This window comes from Lampris incognitus, chromosome 2 (assembly GCF_029633865.1).
Source record: "Lampris incognitus isolate fLamInc1 chromosome 2, fLamInc1.hap2, whole genome shotgun sequence".
Lineage (NCBI taxonomy): Eukaryota > Metazoa > Chordata > Actinopteri > Lampriformes > Lampridae > Lampris > Lampris incognitus.
The window spans coordinates 108,891,810-108,910,478 of record NC_079212.1 but is presented as its reverse complement, the minus strand read 5'-3'; the positions used below and the strand labels follow the sequence as shown (position 1 = coordinate 108,910,478).

Sequence of the window (18,669 nt, the reverse complement as noted above, 5' to 3'; positions counted from 1 at the left end):
CTCGCGGCCCTCTAGCAGGAAACGGAAATGCCGGACGGCGAGCCAGAGACCGAGGAGTTCCCTGTCAAAAGTACTATACTTGCGCTCTCGGGGTGTAAGCTGGCGACTGAAAAAGGCCAAAGGCTGCCAAGCCCCCCCCACCCACTGTTCGTGAACCGCACCAACAGCATAGTCCGATGCATACGTGGTTATGGAAATAGGCGCTGTAGGTGAAGGATGCGCTAGCAGGGTAGCCTGGGAGAGCGCAGCTTTAGTCTCGGTGAACGCACGGTCCCGCTCTGCTGTCCAGTCGACCGCCTGGTTGGGGGACATGCCTTTCAGCGCCTCGTACAGTGGCCGGATGATAAAGGCGGCTCGAGGAATGAAGCGGTGGTAGAATGTCACCATCCCGATGAACTCCCTGAGCGCACGAGCTGTTTGGGGGCGCGGAAAGGCCGCCACCGCTTCCACCTTTGAGGGCAGGGGGACTGCCCCGTCCCCAGTGATGCGGTGCCCGAGGAAATCAATGGCTGTCAGCCCGAACCGGCACTTCGCCGGGTTGACGATCAGCCCATGCTGGCTGAGGCGTGTGAAGAGGGCATGAAGATGGGACAGGTGTTCTTCCTCGGAGGCGCTGGCGATGAGTATGTCGTCCAAATAGACGAAGATGAAAGGAAGGCCACGGAGCACTGAATCCATCAGCCGCTGAAAGGACTGGGCCGCGTTTTTGAGTCCAAATGGCATTCGTAGGAATTCAAATAGGCCGAATGGGGTTGTCACCGCTGTCTTGGGGATGTCTGAGGGGTGCACGGGAACTTGATGATAACCACGGACCAGGTCGACTTTTGAGAAGACGCATTTGCCAGACAGGTTTGCAGAAAAGTCCTGGATATGTGGGACAGGATAGCGGTCAGGCGTGGTGGCGTCATTTAGTCGGCGGTAGTCCCCGCATGGGCGCCAACCTCCATCAGGCTTAGCGACGATGTGGAGTGGGGACGCCCACGGGCTGTCAGAGCGGCGGATGATCCCCATGCGTTCCAGGTGCTCGAACTCAGACTTGGCAATGGCGAGTTTGGCGGGGTCGAGACGCCTGGCTCTGGCGTAGACCGGGGGCCCCTTCGTAGCAATGTGATGCTCCACCCCATGCTTAGCGGTGGGTGCAGAGAAGGTAGGCTGGGTGAGGTCAGGGAACTCAGCGAGGAGGCGGGTGAACTTGTCTGCCTCTGAGAGAGAGTTGGCTAGACCTGCATAGGCCGCTTCCCTCCGCGTACATGCGAAGGAGGAGAAGGTTAAGGCATCGACCAGACGGCTGTTCTGAATGTCCACTAGCAAACCGTAAGCGCACAAAAAATCAGCTCCGAGGAGGGGAAGCGTTACATTGGCCATGACGAACTCCCACGTGAAACGTTGTCCACCAAAACACAGTTCTACAGACCGCACGCCGTAGGTGTGGATAGGGCTGCCATCAGCCGTCGCCAACTGGGGACCCCGCTCCCCGCCCATGATGTCGACGTCAGTAGCAGGGAGCACGCTTCTCTGTGCGCCCGTGTCACAAAGAAATCGCCGACCGGAGATGGTGTCGAGGATGAAGAGTAGCCTGCTCGTATCGCCAACACTCATGGCCACTACTGAGTGTTGGCCCTCTCGTTTCCCGTCGGTCTGTAGTTGCAGGGGGAACGGCACCGTTTAGCTTTCGCACCAAATCGAGCGTGGTACATACAGAGTCCAGAGGGCTTGTAGCGGTCTGATGCTGTGGCGCCACCGTCGGGCCACGCCCGCGATGTCGGCGGGGGGCCAGTGAAGGTAGGAGCCAGCACCCCGGCATGGGAGGAACGTTGTGTAGCGACGAAGAATCGGTCAGCCTCCTTTGCCAGCTCACGGGGATCAGTGATGGTGGAGTTAGCGAGCGCAGTCTGGACGTGGGGCGGCATGTTGCGCAGAAACAGCTCCATAAACAGGAAACATGGCTTTTCTTGACCCAGTAGGTTTAACATCCTGCTCATTAGCTCCGATGGTTTGCCATCTCCCAAGCCCTGAATTGCGAAGAGGCGACGTGCTCTCTCCGTTGCTGACAGTTCAAAAGTTTCAAGGAGGAGATGTTTAAGTGCGGCGTATTTACCATCGGCCGGTGGGTTGGTTATGAAACCGCTTATCCTGGAAGCCGTAGCGCACCCCAGCGCTGCCACTACGTAGTAGTACCTGGTCTCGTCTGCTGTTATGTCTCTGAGCGCGAATTGTGCCTCAGCCTGCGCGAACCATGTAGCCGCGGAAGACTCCCAAAACTCCGGCAGTTTAATTGCAACGGCGTTCGTAGCCATAATGTGTGTGGTTTCAGAAAACTTATCCGAAAACCGACGTCGGGGTCACCAGTGTAGAGCCGAAGTAACGGAGAAGACCGTAGGTTCACACTTTAGCCGTGTAGGCAACTTTCTTTAATCCACGGTAAATCAGCGAGACAAACAAAACCCACAGCTCGACCGAGCGGAGGTGGCAAGAATAACCAGAAAACTGGCTGGACAACCATAACTTAACCCTGCGTTAACCTGCCAGGGCAACCATGACTTAACCCTTAGTTCCTGGGTTGAATTCTGTCCCCAATACGTGTCCACCACACATATATATATATATATATATGTGTGTGTGTGTGTGTGTGTAAATCTTCCTGGCATCTTAATGTGAAATGACTACAGGGTATGTCTTTTTGTTAAAAAAAAAAGGGGAGGTTTTTTTTTGGGGTAATTTGGTAATTTGGGGAGGGAAAAAAACAGTTTTACTCTTCAAATCAACACATTAAAGGAGTTGCCATAGCAATTTGCACTCCTACACCTGTTTGTATGTGAAGCCTATTTAATACAGTTCAGATAAATTGCTTTGGAATTAATTTAAATTTAATGCATTTTTCTATATTTTTTTGCTATTAATAAGAAGTGCAGTGTGACTTACGACAGCCTCAAGCAACCTTACACATAATATGATTCCATTATAATTCTGTTACCCTCTTTCAGTGTTGTATTCTGTAAATTGTGTAAACACAACATCCATTGCATGTTGTCCATCTTGGGAGAGAGGTCCCTCCTCTGTTGCTCTCTCTGAGGTTTCTTCCTATTTGTTCTCCCTTTTAAAGGTTTTTTTTAGGGAGTTGTTCCTTATTTGATGCGAGGGTCTAAGGACAGGATGTTGTGTTGCTGTAAAGCCCCTTGAGGCAAATTTGTAATTTGTGATTTTGGGCTATACAAATAAAATTGACTTGACTTGACTTAATACCACCACCACCAACAACAACAACAGAAATGATAGTAATAATAATAATAATATTCAAGAAAAAGGAGCTCTGGTATTGGTATCGGTCGGTATCGCAGATATTCAAATTCAGGTATCAGAATTGGATCGGAACTGAAAAAATGTGGATCAGTGCATAGCCTGAAGCTACACCCCACTACAGAAAGCGACACAGTCAAACAAACAAACTAACTAACTAACTAACTAACTAACTAACTAACTAACTAACTAACTAACTAACTGGTTGCTAATTTCCAACAGTTCAGATTCTACTTTTATGGGAAAGATGTTCTTACTGTTGAAATAAAGTTACACAGGTTTATATACACAAGATGATACATTTGCAGAGTACATGGCATGCTACATTGACTTGGGGCTCTGCAGCATGCATAGGCTTGCTGGCCAAAATACTTGAATTCTTTATATCTGGACCTCAGTGCCTGACTTTCTAAGTGGTCTTCTCTGTCACAAGATTATTGCCTTATATAGAAACCAGCTCCATTTTCTTTTATGCTTTGCCTTCACTAACATCTCTGTACTAAACAGGTATGTTATGGTAATCAAACAATATAACAATGCAGCAGGCATGTACTTATTTGTTTTGACTCCATATTTATCAATGGTTCAATTTTCATTAATTTGCAGAATAAATATAGTTGTCAAACCATTGGCATTCTGACCTTTGGTCTACCAGCTTGTGCTGCCGAGTGATCATTAGGCAAAAAAAAGACTATTTGAGGGTATGAGTTACGACAAATATTTTGAATGTGGTTTGATTGAGGCCAAATGAGCCAAGTCCCTTGTGATCAAACTGTAAGATTGCAGACTCAGCAACACTGTGCTTATGTTCAATGGACTTACGTGTTTCTCTCCACACCACAGCAACAAAACTGGCATCTCAGGAGTTACAGTAACCAGCTGTTGGTTGTGCTCACGGCAGGCTGCAGGGCAAGAATATCTCCACACTTGTCATTCTGAACAACTTTGTGATCAATCAAAGTTTTTCTGTTCCTCAGGGACAAAACATCACAGTTAATGGAGCTGATCTGCAAAGGATGATCTCTTTGAACTCTTAATCTCTTTGAACTGTCTTTGTCTCTGTCTTCGTCCCTCAGCACACTGTGTCCATGTAGGAATGTGCATGCACGTCGACGACAACAGCTTCTCTCAGTGCAACGACACGCTCACTCACACTTTCCCCCTGTGTCTGCTTCCTTTTAGGGTGAGGCCTCTCGGTACATATTCCTGAATAAGTTCAGGAAGTTTCTACAAGAGAACGCCAGCAACAGAGGGGTGAGAACTGCTGAAGAAAGACAAACAGGCAGAAAGCAATGGTCTCACAGATGGATAGACAGCAATGGACTCATAGACATACATAGGATTGGATGCAAACAGAAAGCAATGGACTTACAGATAGACGGGAAACACCGGACTCACAGTTAGCCTGACAGTAATAGCTTTGTGGGTAATGGTCAATAATGGTCTTACAGACAGACAAGAATGGTCTTATAGACAGACAGCCAGCCAGCCAGCCAGCCAGCAAGCCAGCCAGCAATGGACACACAGACCCACAGAAATGAACTCGGACCCACAAACGAACTCACACATACACAACAACGGACACACAGAGACAGGCAGAGATGGACAGAAAGTGTCTTGGACCTTACAATACATTTTGGTGTAGTAAAGGTTTGTCATGCATATTTAAAGTTAAGGTTTGAAGTAAACTAATTTTTGGTTTGTGTTTGTGTGGTTGCACATACACTCACTGGCCACTTTATTAGGTACACCTTGCTAGTACCGGGTTGGACCCCCTTTTGCCTTTAGAACTGCCTTAATCCTTCGTGGCATAGATTCAACAAGGTACTGGAAACATTCCTCAGGGAGTTTGGTCCATATTGACATGATAGCATCACGCAGTTGCTGCAGATTTGTCGGCTGCACATCCATGATGCGAATCTCCCGGTCCACCACATCCCAAAGGTGCTCTATTGGATTGAGATCTGGTGACTGTGGAGGCCATTTGAGTACAGTGAACTCATTGTCATGTTCAAGAAACCAGTCTGAGATGATTCGAGCTTTATGACATGGCGCGTTATCCTGCTGGAAGTAGCCATCAGAAGATGGGAACACTGTGGTCATAAAGGGATGGACATGGTCAGCAACAATACTCAGGTAGGCTGTGGCGTTGACACGATGCTCAATTGGTACTAAGGGGCCCAAAGTGTGCCAAGAAAATATCCCCCACACCATTACACCACCACCACCAGCCTGAACCATTGATACAAGGCAGGATGGATCCATGCTTTCCTTTCATGTTGTTGACGCCAAATTCTGACCCTACCATCCGAATGTCGCAGCAGAAATCGAGACTCATCAGACCAGGCAACGTTTTTCCAGTCTTCTATTGTCCAATTTTGGTGAGCCTGTGCGAATTGTAGCCTCAGTTTCCTGTTCTTAGCTGACAGGAGTGGCACCCGGTGTGGTCTTCTGCTGCTGTAGCCCATCTGCCTCAAGGTTCGACGTGTTGTGCGTTCAGAGATGCTCTTCTGCATACCTCGGTTGTAATGAGTGGTTATTTGAGTTACTGTTGCCTTTCTATCAGCTCGAACCAGTCTGGCCATTCTCCTCTGACCTCTGGCATCAACAAGGCATTTTCGCCCACAGAACTGCCGCTCACTGGATATTTTCTCTTTTTCGGACCATTCTCTGTAAACCCTAGAGATGGTTGTGCGTGAAAATCCCAGTAGATCAGCAGTTTCTGAAATACTCAGACCAGCCCGTCTGGCACCAACAACCATGCCACGTTCAAAGTCACTTAAATCACCTTTCTTCCCCATTCTGATGCTCGGTTTGAACTGCAGCAGATCGTCTTGACCATGTCTACATGCCTAAATGCATTGAGTTGCTGCCATGTGATTGGCTGATTAGCAATTTGCGTTAACGAGGAGTTGGACAGGTGTGCCTAATAAAGTGGCCGGTGAGTGTATGTTCATGAATACTTGGTCTATGTGTGTGTGTGTGTGTGTGTGTGTGTGTGTGTGTGTGTGTGTGTGTGTGGGGTGGTGGTGGGTATGTCTGGTGTGTGTTTGAGCAGCACCCCACAGCGCTGTGTCCTCCAGAGTACATGGTGTGTTTCCTTCACCGTCTGGTTACGGCCGTGAGGACCTACTGGGATGAGGGCAAGAGGACGAGTCCCAGCAGCATCAGCAGTGAAGGTACTCGCATTACATTAAAGTAAGCGGTCTCTGTTATGAGATGGCTGTTTTGCACGGCACAAAACATCCTTTTAAAGTACTTCACAAAGAAGTGGACTGCAAATAGTCACTAAGATACAAAAAATAGAAATCCCATACAGTATTGGAATTGGATCAAATTTAATATATAAGATAAATACCAACACTATAAAGAGGAAACAGGTAAAATAATTAATGTAGGAATAAGTGAAAAAAAATTAAAACATTAAATTGGTCTTAATCAAAATTTATTACAGCCTATCTCTAGACCTATATTGGATTTAAGTGACTTTCAAAGATAGTGGTCTTGAAATTCAAGTCAGTTTTATTTGTATAGCCCAATATCACAGATTACATATTTGCTTCAGGGGGCTTTACAGCAATACAACACCCTGTCCTTAGACCCTCGCATCGAATAAGGAATAACTCCCTAAAAAAAACCTTCAACAGGGAGAAAAAAATAGGAAGAAACCTCAGGGAGAGCAACAGAGGAGGGATCTCTCTCCCAAGATGGACAATGTGCAATAGTTATGTGGTACAGAATAAAACACAATTTACAGAATACAACATTTGAAAGAGGATAACAGAATTATAATAGAATTATAGATATATGAAGAGTATTATGAGGAGGACGCCAAGCAGTGTCCAGATGCAGTGAATTAGGTGCATAAGTATTTTGTTTGGTATTCTTTATTTAGTGTCCAAACTCCATGTTTGTATTGGATGTACAATCAAGCAGTAACAGTCGGATTAATATGCATTCAAACACATCCAAAGCGATACGCGCATAGAGTCAGTGTATCAGTGTGTGAACAAATATCTATGGAATTCACTGTATGTGTATGTTTTTGTGTGCTATGTAGAATGCAGAGTTTTACTATGGACCCTTCTGTGTCTTGATTAAATCCAACATGTACATTGTAAATATTTTTGTTTCAACTAATATTCTCATCGTCAACTTGTACATCACTAAAGGATTAGCTGCAGATTTTCATCCATTATTATAATGACTTATCACCCCTATGTAGCCCTGTGGTACTCATCAATAACAACGCAATTACTTTCTTCGTCTCAGCTCCGTCTCGTCCTCTTCTTAAGATCTTTATTAGCCCACATGGCCCCTGTTCTCTTTGCACTGTGAGAGGTCTTTGGCATTGTAAACCTCCCCTGGTATTCATTATTTAATGGAAAATAGTAGCTCCTAAACAGCTGGTAATACCATGGACCCTGGCGTGTGTGTGTGTTTCATGTGGTGTGTACGCACATGTGTGTGCGTGCGTGCGTGTGTGTGTGTGTGTGTGTGTGTGTGTGTGTGTGTGCCTCTGTACCCGCTGTGAGCTTCTTTTTTTTTTTGCATGTTGCCCTGGGGTCCAGTTTCATAATGATGGAAATCATGGCAAAGGCAATTAGCTTTGTTCTACATTTGCCCTTCTTGAATGATAATGAAGGTTGTTTACAGTGCGTCTGTTCTCTGTCTCATGTTCCCTTGTCACCTTTTATCTCTTCCTCCTCTGCCTCTGGGCCCTTCTCACTCTCTTTGCTCTTTTAATTTTCTCTCCCATCCGTCCCCTTTTCTCTACACATTGGTTTCTTTGTCCTTTTTTCCCTCTTTTTTCTTCTGTTTTCCCCCTGCTCTGGCCTTTATCCGCTCTTTTTCTCCCCCCCACTATGCTCTCCCTCTCCTTCTTTCCTCTCTCTCACGCCCTTTCTTCCCCACCTTATTCCTGTTCTGCCCTTTCTTTGCCCTCTGGCCCATCCTTGCTCACCTCCCCTGTTCTCCCTCTGCCTCCTTATTCTCACCCCTGTTATCCTTCCCTCTCTCCTCTTTCCAGATGCCTATGTTCCTCCCCAGCTATTCTATAATGGGAAGGTGGACTACTTTGACCTGCAGAGACTGGGAGGCCTCCTGTCCCACCTGAAGAAAGCATTGAAAGGTTAGTTTGTCCCATATGCTTAGGATGTTGGAACATTTATCTCTAGTGACCTTTTTCTTAAGAAGTCCAAGAAGAGTGCGAGTTTTGGCCCTGCAAAGACAGTTTTTAGAACCTTTTTATGAATGAAAATTATTCATAATGGTATAATCAAAACATTTGAGACCTTGAAAGGTCCATGCTGAAAGGAACCAAAAAATAAAGAGGTTTGTCTTTTCGTGATAGTAAACGATGAGCTAAGTTGTGAAGTGGTGCTGGATTTGTTTTCAGACAGTGTTCCTGCTTAAGTGTTCATTTGCCGTTTAAGTATTCACATAGCTTATTTGAAAATCTACTAATGTGGGAAAAAAGGCAAGGCTCCACATTAATGATTAGTGCAGCGACTGAAATGTCCACTAGAGGGAGCTATTGCTGCACGCTCTCAGAAACACCAACACCCTTTATAGAGTAGACTGCTTCAGAACTAAAAAATTGAAGTACTGGTTTGAACGTTTCATTTTAAACTGACAAGAATAACATTTTTCTACTTTATTATTTTACTTGATACATAGCAATGGCTTTCGTACTACAAACATTTTTTTTTTTCAAACCTGCACATACATTTATGCTGGTTGATGTAGCTGGGTGTCCCTGTTACCTAGCATCCTCTACAAGATTTTGCAAAACTGAGAAAATTTTCACTCATTTTTTTTTCTGCTTACGTGAATGTACTGCGGAGGCTGACAACCATGTCACTGCATGATTATACCAAACCTGCACATACATTTATGCTGGTTGATGTAGCTGGGTGTCCCTGTTACCTAGCATCCTCTACAAGATTTTGCAAAACTGAGAAAATTTTCACTCATTTTTTTTCTGCTTACGTGAATGTACTGCAGAGGCTGACAACCATGTCACTGCATGATTAAAAAAAAAAAAAAAAAAAAAAAAAAACGCTTCGGAATCGATTTCCCATTGCTTTCATTAAAATGAAGCGCTGCATCTGCATCTGAGCCCTCAGTCGTCAAAGCCTGGAGCTAAAGTACAGTGTTTTGTTGTCATTGTCAGCAGGCACAGGCAGACAGGTATATAATGCGAATTGATATTCCCCAGCGAATCGTTCCTCCATTGACAATATGCTGGTCATTTACTGCCAAGGACGACCAAGGAGCATGTTTGGAATAAATTACTTTCCACAGCAGGTTATTAATTTTTATTATGACATGTTAATTTTTTCTAGATTTAGAACAATTGAAGAGATGATGAAAGTTGAACAGTGCAATGAGTCCTTTGGAAGTCACTCATTGTAGTGGCAAAGAAAACAGCTTAAGATATTTGAACAAATCAAAATAACACTGAATTAGATGCTGAGTTTTTTTGTTTTCTTTTTTTTTTTTGAAGACCCTGTCTGTTGTGCATAGTTGAAATTGAAGTAGAAAAGGTCTTTCAGCAGAATCTATACCTATTAAAAGCACATTAATTCATGGCAGAAGAGAAGTATAAAACAATTATTTGTATTAATGTATCATTTGTATCTGCAAAGATAACATAAATTAGATCAGAAAATGAAAGACATTTAAGGCTTATTAGTTATAATAATCTTGAAAAAAAAATCTGGTGGCAGTGCACTAATGAAACGTTTTTACATTGTTTTCAGTAGGTACACTTGTACATTGTTATATCACCTAATGAACTTTGTGGTATTCAGTATGGTTTTATTATCAGTTCAAAGACAGATGCACTAATTAAATGCCAAACACACCATCCCTACACCACCTTGGAGCTGAAAAAGGACATCTCCAACCATCTTGGAGCAGATTAGACATTGTCTGTCTCGTTTATGTTCATCATCCAGTGACTATGTTGTTGCCATTTTAAGAAGAAACCTTCCAGAACAAGGCCCATTGCCTCATTACAGACTTGGTGTTTTGTTGTCTTTCCTGACACACATGCACATGAACATACACATAAATACAGCTCCCTGAAACAAGCTGACTTGTGTACAGGTTTGTGATATCCTTGGTTATCATTCAGTATCTCTTAAGATGGTGGTGTGCCTTCACTGTGTCTATTTAAACAGTTTGCATCACTGTGAGTAAGGCCCCCTAGCTCATTACAGATTGGAGTCGGTTGTCTACATCCAAAACATCTTTCTTAGTTCTTATGACCGAGTATTGTGACTTTCTTGCATACCCATCAATGAATCTGTCAGGACATAGATTGTTGTTGGTTTGCACACAGTGTTTGTATCAGTGCAAGAACCTCCCAATTGATGATTAACTGGTTTAGAGGTGTCGGCTCCATCATAACAGCTCTCCACACTCTCTGTAGATGCAGGTCAGCAACTGTGCAGCTCATCAAGCAATGATTGTTGTGTGGTTTAGTCTGTTAAGGTTCATTTCCCACCAAATGGAGAACAGCGGAGGGCAGGCATCAGGGCTCAGCAGGGAAGAGGTTGTTGTTGTTGATGTCTCTTTGATTGAGCTTCACGGCTCAAAGTGTCACCTGGCCCACCTGCTAATGTTCTCTGTCTGTAATGAAACGGCTGTGCATGACTGCAAATGTGTGCACATCTCTAGTTACTTTGTTTTCCATGCCTAAACCTTGCATTTGATAGACAGATGGATGGATGTAAATAAAGATGTAGGTAAAATAATTCAAAATTATGATGGAATCCTAAATACTAAAAAAAAAAGAAGAAAAGATCAGTGAATTTATGGAGTGGACCAAATTCTAAAACAGATAAAAACTCACTGTGGAACAGAAACAAAACTAAAAGTATCTTGCATAAACCAAACTCATAAAACATATATATTAGGGCCATATCAAATCTTATTTTCCAAGGGAATCCATGGTAGTTGTGGAGAAGTAGGATCGTTTTATTCGATGAGTAAAAAACAAACAAATGTGGCTTTAAAAGTTAATGGCCCCAGTGCCTCCTCTGGTTGGTTGTCTCACCTGTTCAGGGGGGAGGGGGAACTGGGGGAATAGCGTGATCCTCCCACGTGCTGCGTCCCCCTGGTGAAACTCCTCACTGTCAGGTGGAACAAAGTGGCTGGCAACTCCACATGTATCAGAGGAAGCATGTGGTAGTCTTCAGCCCTCCCCGGATTGGCAGAGGGGGTGCAGCAGCAACCAGGACGGCTCGGAAGAGTGGGGTAATTGGCCAGGTACAATTGGGGAGAAAAAAAGAGGGAAAAAAAATTAATGGCTCCAGCAGTGAGAAATTCATTGGACATGCTTATAAGGAGACGAGGGCTAGCTAGCTATCATAAAGTGGCTTTTTTCTTAATATCAAATTTTTTGAAAAAAATATGTGCAATGACATACATATTGGTGATTGATCTGTCAGGTAGATTACCAAACTGTTTCTCTCCACCATTTTGGTGATGGCTTGAATATTTCAATACTTTTAAAATGATCTGTGCGCATGTGTGTGTGTGTGGGGGGGTGTTATGGGAAAGTTTATGTATACTGAAGCAGTTCTTGTTGATACACAATCCAACATAAAGCTGGATTCTGAAAATCTGGCCTTTTGTATAATTTTCCTTTCCTCCTCTTTCTCTCTCTTTAATTTCTTTCATTATCTATTTCTCTCGTTCTTTAATTGTGCACTCACCTGACTTCTTGTTTTTCCCTCAAACTCAGTCTTTCTGTTTCTCACAACTTGCCTCGCTTTGTTCCTGTGTCTCTGTCTCTTCGCTGTTTCTCACCTGCTTTCTCTGTTCCTCATTCTCACCTCCCCTCTCTTGCTTACTCACTGCTCCTTACTCTCTCCTCCTTTTCCCTCCTCATTATTTCACCCCCGTCTCTTCTCTTCCTGCATTTAATCAAGCCTTGATTAGTACCAGCCATCATTTAGCACCATAAATCTCCACCCTATTCATCTCGCAAGCCTGGCCCCCTGATGCAGTCGTTGGCGGTTAGCGGAGCTTGATCGTATTCATTGATTACCATTGGTGATCAACTTGATTGACTGCTGAGGCAGGGTATTTTTTTTCTGCATTTACATCAGGGACATGTGGGGGGCGGCCAATGGGGGGGGCATTAATAAAGTCTAGTTTATAATTTGTATTTTGTTGTTTGCGCAAAAGTTATTGGAGTTTGACCCAAAACTTCCCCAAAATGAGCAGTGCCTTTTTAACTTCGGAAGTGGGGGTTCAGTATATGATTCAAGTGCAGACTATTTGGTAATACATATACATATCTCACAGAATGGTAAATGGACTGCAATTACATAGCGCTTTTCTCGTCTATTGACCACTCAAAGCACTTTACAATGAATATGCCTCACATTCACCCATTCACACACACACATTCATACACTGATGGTGGAGGCTGCCATGCAAGGCACCAACTTGCCCATCAGGAGCAGTTGAGGGTTCAGTGTCTTGCTCAAGGACACTTCGACATGCTCTCTGGAGGAGCCGGGGATCGGACCAGCGACCTTCCGATTACTAGATGACCTGCTCTACCTCCTGAGCCTTGCTGCCCTAGAAGAAGAAAATTTAATGATTTTATTGTTTCCGTAAATTGCCAAAAAAAATTTGTTTACAGACCTTCAAAATTGAGCACAATTTAAAAAGAAATGGAGATTTCCTCAATCATATCTGCAAAACCATTTACATTTTAGGCATTTAGCCACCGTTTGTAATAGTAATTGCGGTAACACTTTCTATGAAGCTTGCATCTATAACACCCTATAAGCATCTATTGCATCTATCATGCCCATACTTTCCTGTAATGTGTATTACAATGACTAATGGCTATGGCTGAAGACTGAAATAGCACTGAAGTCTCATTATGCATCTGGCTATAATGCATTATGACAAACAGACTAATTATGACATATTTATAATGCATAAATCCATTTTAAATTGACAAAGTATCATAAAGATGGTTAGGTGTTGTGGGGGCGTATACATGGATATAATGAATCTTACAATGACTTATAGCTACACTTATAGGGCGTTATAGATGCTTATAGGGTATTATAGATGCAAGCTTCTCTCATTCACTTACTCATAACTATTGCAAATCAACATACCATGCATGTCTCTGGACTGTGGGAGGAAACCGGACGCACACTCATTGGAAAACCCACGTAGCCACTGGGAATATATAAAAACTCCACACAGAAGGGCTGGGATTGATCAATCACTTCTGCAAACAACCAAGTCAGCGTGATACTGTGGCTTAACAAACATAATTTAACACAATAAAAAAGTCCTATATAAAATGAATTAATTTAAAAAAAAAAGTTCTTATTGTATTTTTCATTTTGGAAAGGTTATTATTTACCTCAAGGTTAAAATTGTGCTGCTGGGGGCGTCCGGGTAGCGTAGCGGTCTATTCCATTGTCTACCAATACGGGGATCGCCGGTTAGAATCCCTGTGTTACCGCCGGCTTGGTTGGGCGTCCCTACAGACGCAAATGGCCATGTCTGTGGGTGGGAAGCCGGATGTGGGTGTGTTTCCTGGTCGCTGCACTAGCGCCTCCTCTGGTTGGTTGGGGTGCCTGTTCGGGGGGAGGGGGAACTTGGGGGAATAGCGTGATCCTCTCACATGCTACGTCCGCCTGGCAAAACTCCTCACTGTCAGGTGAAAAGAAGCAGCTGGTGACTCCACATGAATCAGAGGAGGCATGTGGTAGTCTGCAGCCCTCCCTAGATCAGCAGAGGAGGTGGAGCAGCAACCGGGACAGCTCAGAAGAGTGGGTTAATTGGCCGGATACAATTGGGAGAAAAAGGGGGGGAAAATCCCCCCCTCCCAAAAAAAAAATCTGCTGCTACTCTTGGTTACTGAAGTTGTGTTTTGCTTTGGAAGGCATCTCAGCAGTCCAGTATTGCTTTCACTGTCACTCTCCATCTGTGTGCCATAAGTGACATGGATCAACACCCTCTTCCAAGGGTAGGTGGGATATAAAATAAGATCTGATCATAAAAACCTCTGGCAGGATTAATGCATCAGTCAGGGTGAATGAGGTTTATGAAGTAGCAGATATGTTATGTTTAAAGATGAGAGGAGAGAGTCATTATTCAGCCCCTTCCACTCCTAGCTATGTCAGTGCCTCAGTGCTTAATGGGGATTGATTGTACCAAACTGGCCAGGAGCAAACAAGTCTGGACCAGACCACGACCATGAATGTCAGTCAGCCTTCATATCTATTTGTCCACTTCTGTCTGTCTGGCTCTCTAGACTTCCTGTTGGTCTTTCCATCTTTCCTCCTGTTTGTTTATAGTTTTTCTCTTTCTGTTTGCCTGTCTGTTGTTGTCTAACTGATTGTCTCTCTCTTTATGCAGTGACCAAACTTTGGAGCAGGTGTAGGCAATAATCTAATGTTATCATTTATGATCTTTCAGTGGTATTGTATTGGGATTAAATTCTGATATTGTCATATGATACACAATTTTTGTTGTTTAAATTAATGATAATGAGAATCTGTTACCAAAAATTACCCACTAAACGAGATCTGAAATGTTGGAGGGAGTATTATTTGAAAAATAATTTTGATTTGATATTATACTTTACGTTACCAAACAGTTCAGTGTGATGAACCTAAGTTGGCTTTTTAAAGGTACAATCTGTAATGACATGCGCTGCCATGGCTATGTGGAAGACTGTGACAACACAAGTGCATTATTGACAACAAGAAACATGCCATATCTTGCTATCAGGTCAGCATTGCAAATTTATTGAAGAAATGGAGATGACTGAAAGCATCAGAGGGAAGTGAAAGTGGCGTGGCATTGGCTGGTTTTCTCATGCACAAGTAATAAAGCAAACAACATTTTCGAAGTCTGACCAAAACAACAGCAGAAGTGGGGCGGACAGCCATGGTGTGCATCAATTGTAGATTGTATCTTTAAATGTGTTTTATATATATATATATATATATATATATATATATATATGTGAGCAGATATCATAATTCGTATCACTATCATGTATAATGCCGTATAAGTATCATGATAATATTTTCCATGTCATCCTGCACTGATTGGGAGGGTTTTTAAGCTTGCTAGTGAGGTGGTTGTGTGTTCTTGCTGATGCTTTTTATCTGTTTATTTTGAGCTCAAGGCACTTAGAGGGAAGGAGGCCTGCACAAATAATAATAAACCTCCCTAGAATGAGTATCCAAGATAGACATCTGGAAGTACTGTAATGAAAGGAGTCCAGGGCCTGAGTTTAGTGAGTGGGCCCTGTCTTGATGCTGTTAGGCCCCCTGTCTGCCAGCATCAGGTTGAAACAAGAGTTTAATGAACTGAAAACTAACCTGGGGTATTTTGTTTTAGACTTGCAGTCTAAGAAGTGTACTGTACACAGTCCATGTTGATGGTTTCTTTTATAACCTCCACCGTGGAAAGACAGAATGATAAAGTTTCAGTTTAAATCTTGTCACAGTTGAAATTCACCTTTTCTTTCCGTTTTCAGCATTGCTAGAAATAAAATAATAGTAAAAATAAAGCATCTGTGAAAGGGAAAAATGAAAATGAAAAATAGCTTTTTTTGTAGAAATTGTTTTTCTTTTTCAGATGACCTGGCCAGTAAAGCCAATATCATCATCGACCCTGCAGAAATTCAGGCCACATCTATGGATGATTTGGATGAAGATGAGGAAAGTGGAGCTGCACAGGTCTGGGGCAATATTCATGAAACATCTTAAGGCTAAAAGTAGCTCCTAGCTGGCAGATTTAGGAGAAAATCCTAAAAATTTGCCTGTCAGCCCTAATTTTAAGAGTCCTAAATTTTTTGGCTAAGAATAATTCATGAAGCATTTTAACAATAAAGCTAGCTCCTTAAACTACAAAAGAGGTAGTTGAGAGGACTCCCAAGTCACTAAGACCAAATCACAACAGTCACATAAATGACTGCTGCCATTAACAGCTGCTGCTGTTAGACTGGGTGGTGATACCACATCCAAATTTGCCTTTAATTATTTCTTTCCTATCCTGGACAAGTTTTGCAAGAAGTAAAAGCTGGTCTTGCATCCAATTTGGTTTTGTTTATGTTTGCAGGGCAATACATCAGGCTTGTTCCCTTTGGACATTGTAATTCTACATTATTATTGAAAAAACTTTTAACATTGTGTCTATTCGATTGTTGTAGAGGATCCTAGGTGTGTAAGAGTAATAATTCCCTAAATAATTCCCCTAATAATTCAATAATACTAATAACAATAATGATAATAATAATAATTCAATAATTTCCCTAAAATATAACCTACTGGATAAAGTCAGTATTCTGTTTTTGCTTTCATTTGTATAATCAGCTTTATAACAAACTTACTCTTTATTTAAAAAAAAAATTGTTTGACTATCACAACATGATTTGCACCTTACACCATTGTATTGCTAATCTACTGTTCGAGCAGTATTGGAATCCCATCCGAAATGTTTCAGGAATCCATCCAGTCCAAACTTTGAAGAGTTTTGTTACAAAGAATTCACCGACACAGAGCAGTTCCCTGTCAGCCAACCACTGTGGGCACAGTGAGCAAGCGCGTTCATGAAACACAATGTCATCCATGGCAACTTTATCAACCCTGCCCTTTACTCTTAGCTTAAGATTTCATCAAATTCCTTAGTAAAAGTTGGTCTCATGAGCTTTTTGAAATACTTTTTTAAAAAACACGTCATTGCAAGGAAAAAAACATAATATCACTTTGGTGCATAAGTTGCATTTGTATGGTGGTATAAGATTTTCAAACGAGTCACAAGATTAATCAGTGCCAACTACTTGCCTTAGTTGAAATGCAGCCTTGTTATCTGTTTGTAACTTCATTGCTAATGGTTCAATAGATATCGTAAACAGGAGAGGAGAGAGGGGACATCCCTATCTGGTTCTATGATGGAGTGGGAAATAGGGTGAGTGCAAAGTATTTGTACCAACTTGAGCCACGGGTGAACTTTAAAGACGTTTTAAATACAAAATAAATTTTTGACCAAAAACAAATTTGTTGAGGGTATAACACATGTAGTCCCACTCCACTCGGTCAAAAGCTTTTTCGGCATCTAGCAATAAAGAAATCTCAGGCCTGGAGATGTTGGAGTATCCAGATGAAGCCACTTAGAATTGCCGGCTGGTCTGTGACCGGGCCTATACAGAGCCATGGCAGATCCCCGCTGGGTCCTTGGCTGTAATGAGATCCCCCCCTTGATGACGTAGTGAACACAGCCTGACTCGTAACACCCCAAAGCATGTGTGGAAACAAATTGCATTGCTTTATCTATCCACGAGGAAGAGCAGTGATTAAGCCCAGTAGTGATGCGTGAGATCAGCTCTGATGTCATCTGAATCCAAATGAATGCATAAATCATCCAGCAGCCACCCAACCAAATGACTTATTTTCTCTGATTAAGAGACCTGCACCTGATCACACATTACCATTATTTCTCAGTGGGATATATGATACAATTCACACTCAAAAGAGTTTTGTTACAAAGAATTCACCAACACAGACTGGTCCCCTGTCAGCCAATCACTGTAGGCACAGTAAGTGAGCGCGTTTATGAAGGACAATGTCATCGATGGAAACGGTTAACGCTGCCCGTTACTCTCAGTTTAAGATTTTACCCAATTCTTTTGTAAAAGTTGGCCTTAGTAGCTTCTGCAATCTTTTTTTTTTTCTTTTTTAAGAATGAAAGTTTAACAAGGAACTTTTAGTGCCATTTAGGAGTACTCTTGGTGCTAAGATAAAATGCTTCATGAATACTGCCCCTATTTTGTTTGTGGAGCTGTGTATTGTATTTTTGTCTATATGTTTGTGTGTGAATGGACACATACGCGGGGATACAGTGTGTGTGTGTGTGTGTTTATCAGGCATACTTCGGTTAATGGTATTTGTAGTTAATTGTTCGTTTTTATTCTACCTGTTGCATCAGATGGGAGGGATATACAATATCAGAACGATTCAGGTTAGTTTTAGATGAGCTGTCAATCACAGAAAAAAAGTATACTTTATTGTGGTTCAGTTAGTCTAATCTCTATATTGTAGCACATATTGTATTCCCTTGTGCCAACCATAGCTATGTAGTGTTACAGAATTTTTTGAAAATGCTATTTGACCCAGGTTTGTGCAAACACTTTTTTTATTGTTATTACTATTCTTATTAGTGGTTGTGGTTAGTTATGTAGTGTTGCTTCTGTTTCTCAGTTTTACCACAAACAGTTGCTCTGCTTTGGCTTTGTTGGACAGTGTTATTCCCCTCTCTGCTCGAGTATTTTCTACAATCATATTTCATCAACAGAACTTTTTGAAATCC

At 42.6% G+C, this 18,669-nt stretch overlaps 1 protein-coding gene across 1 annotated transcript in view; it reads left to right on the top strand.

Annotated features, from left to right (window-relative positions):
* The window catches only part of LOC130106773 (E3 ubiquitin-protein ligase RNF123), a 349,957-nt gene that overhangs the window by 31,417 nt on the left and 299,871 nt on the right, over window positions 1-18,669 (top strand). The window contains exons 19-22 of the mRNA XM_056273023.1: window positions 4,480-4,551; window positions 6,356-6,476; window positions 8,327-8,428; window positions 15,940-16,040. Of these exons, the coding sequence (XP_056128998.1) occupies window positions 4,480-4,551; window positions 6,356-6,476; window positions 8,327-8,428; window positions 15,940-16,040 (396 nt within the window). The remainder of the gene's footprint in view (window positions 1-4,479; window positions 4,552-6,355; window positions 6,477-8,326; window positions 8,429-15,939; window positions 16,041-18,669) is intronic.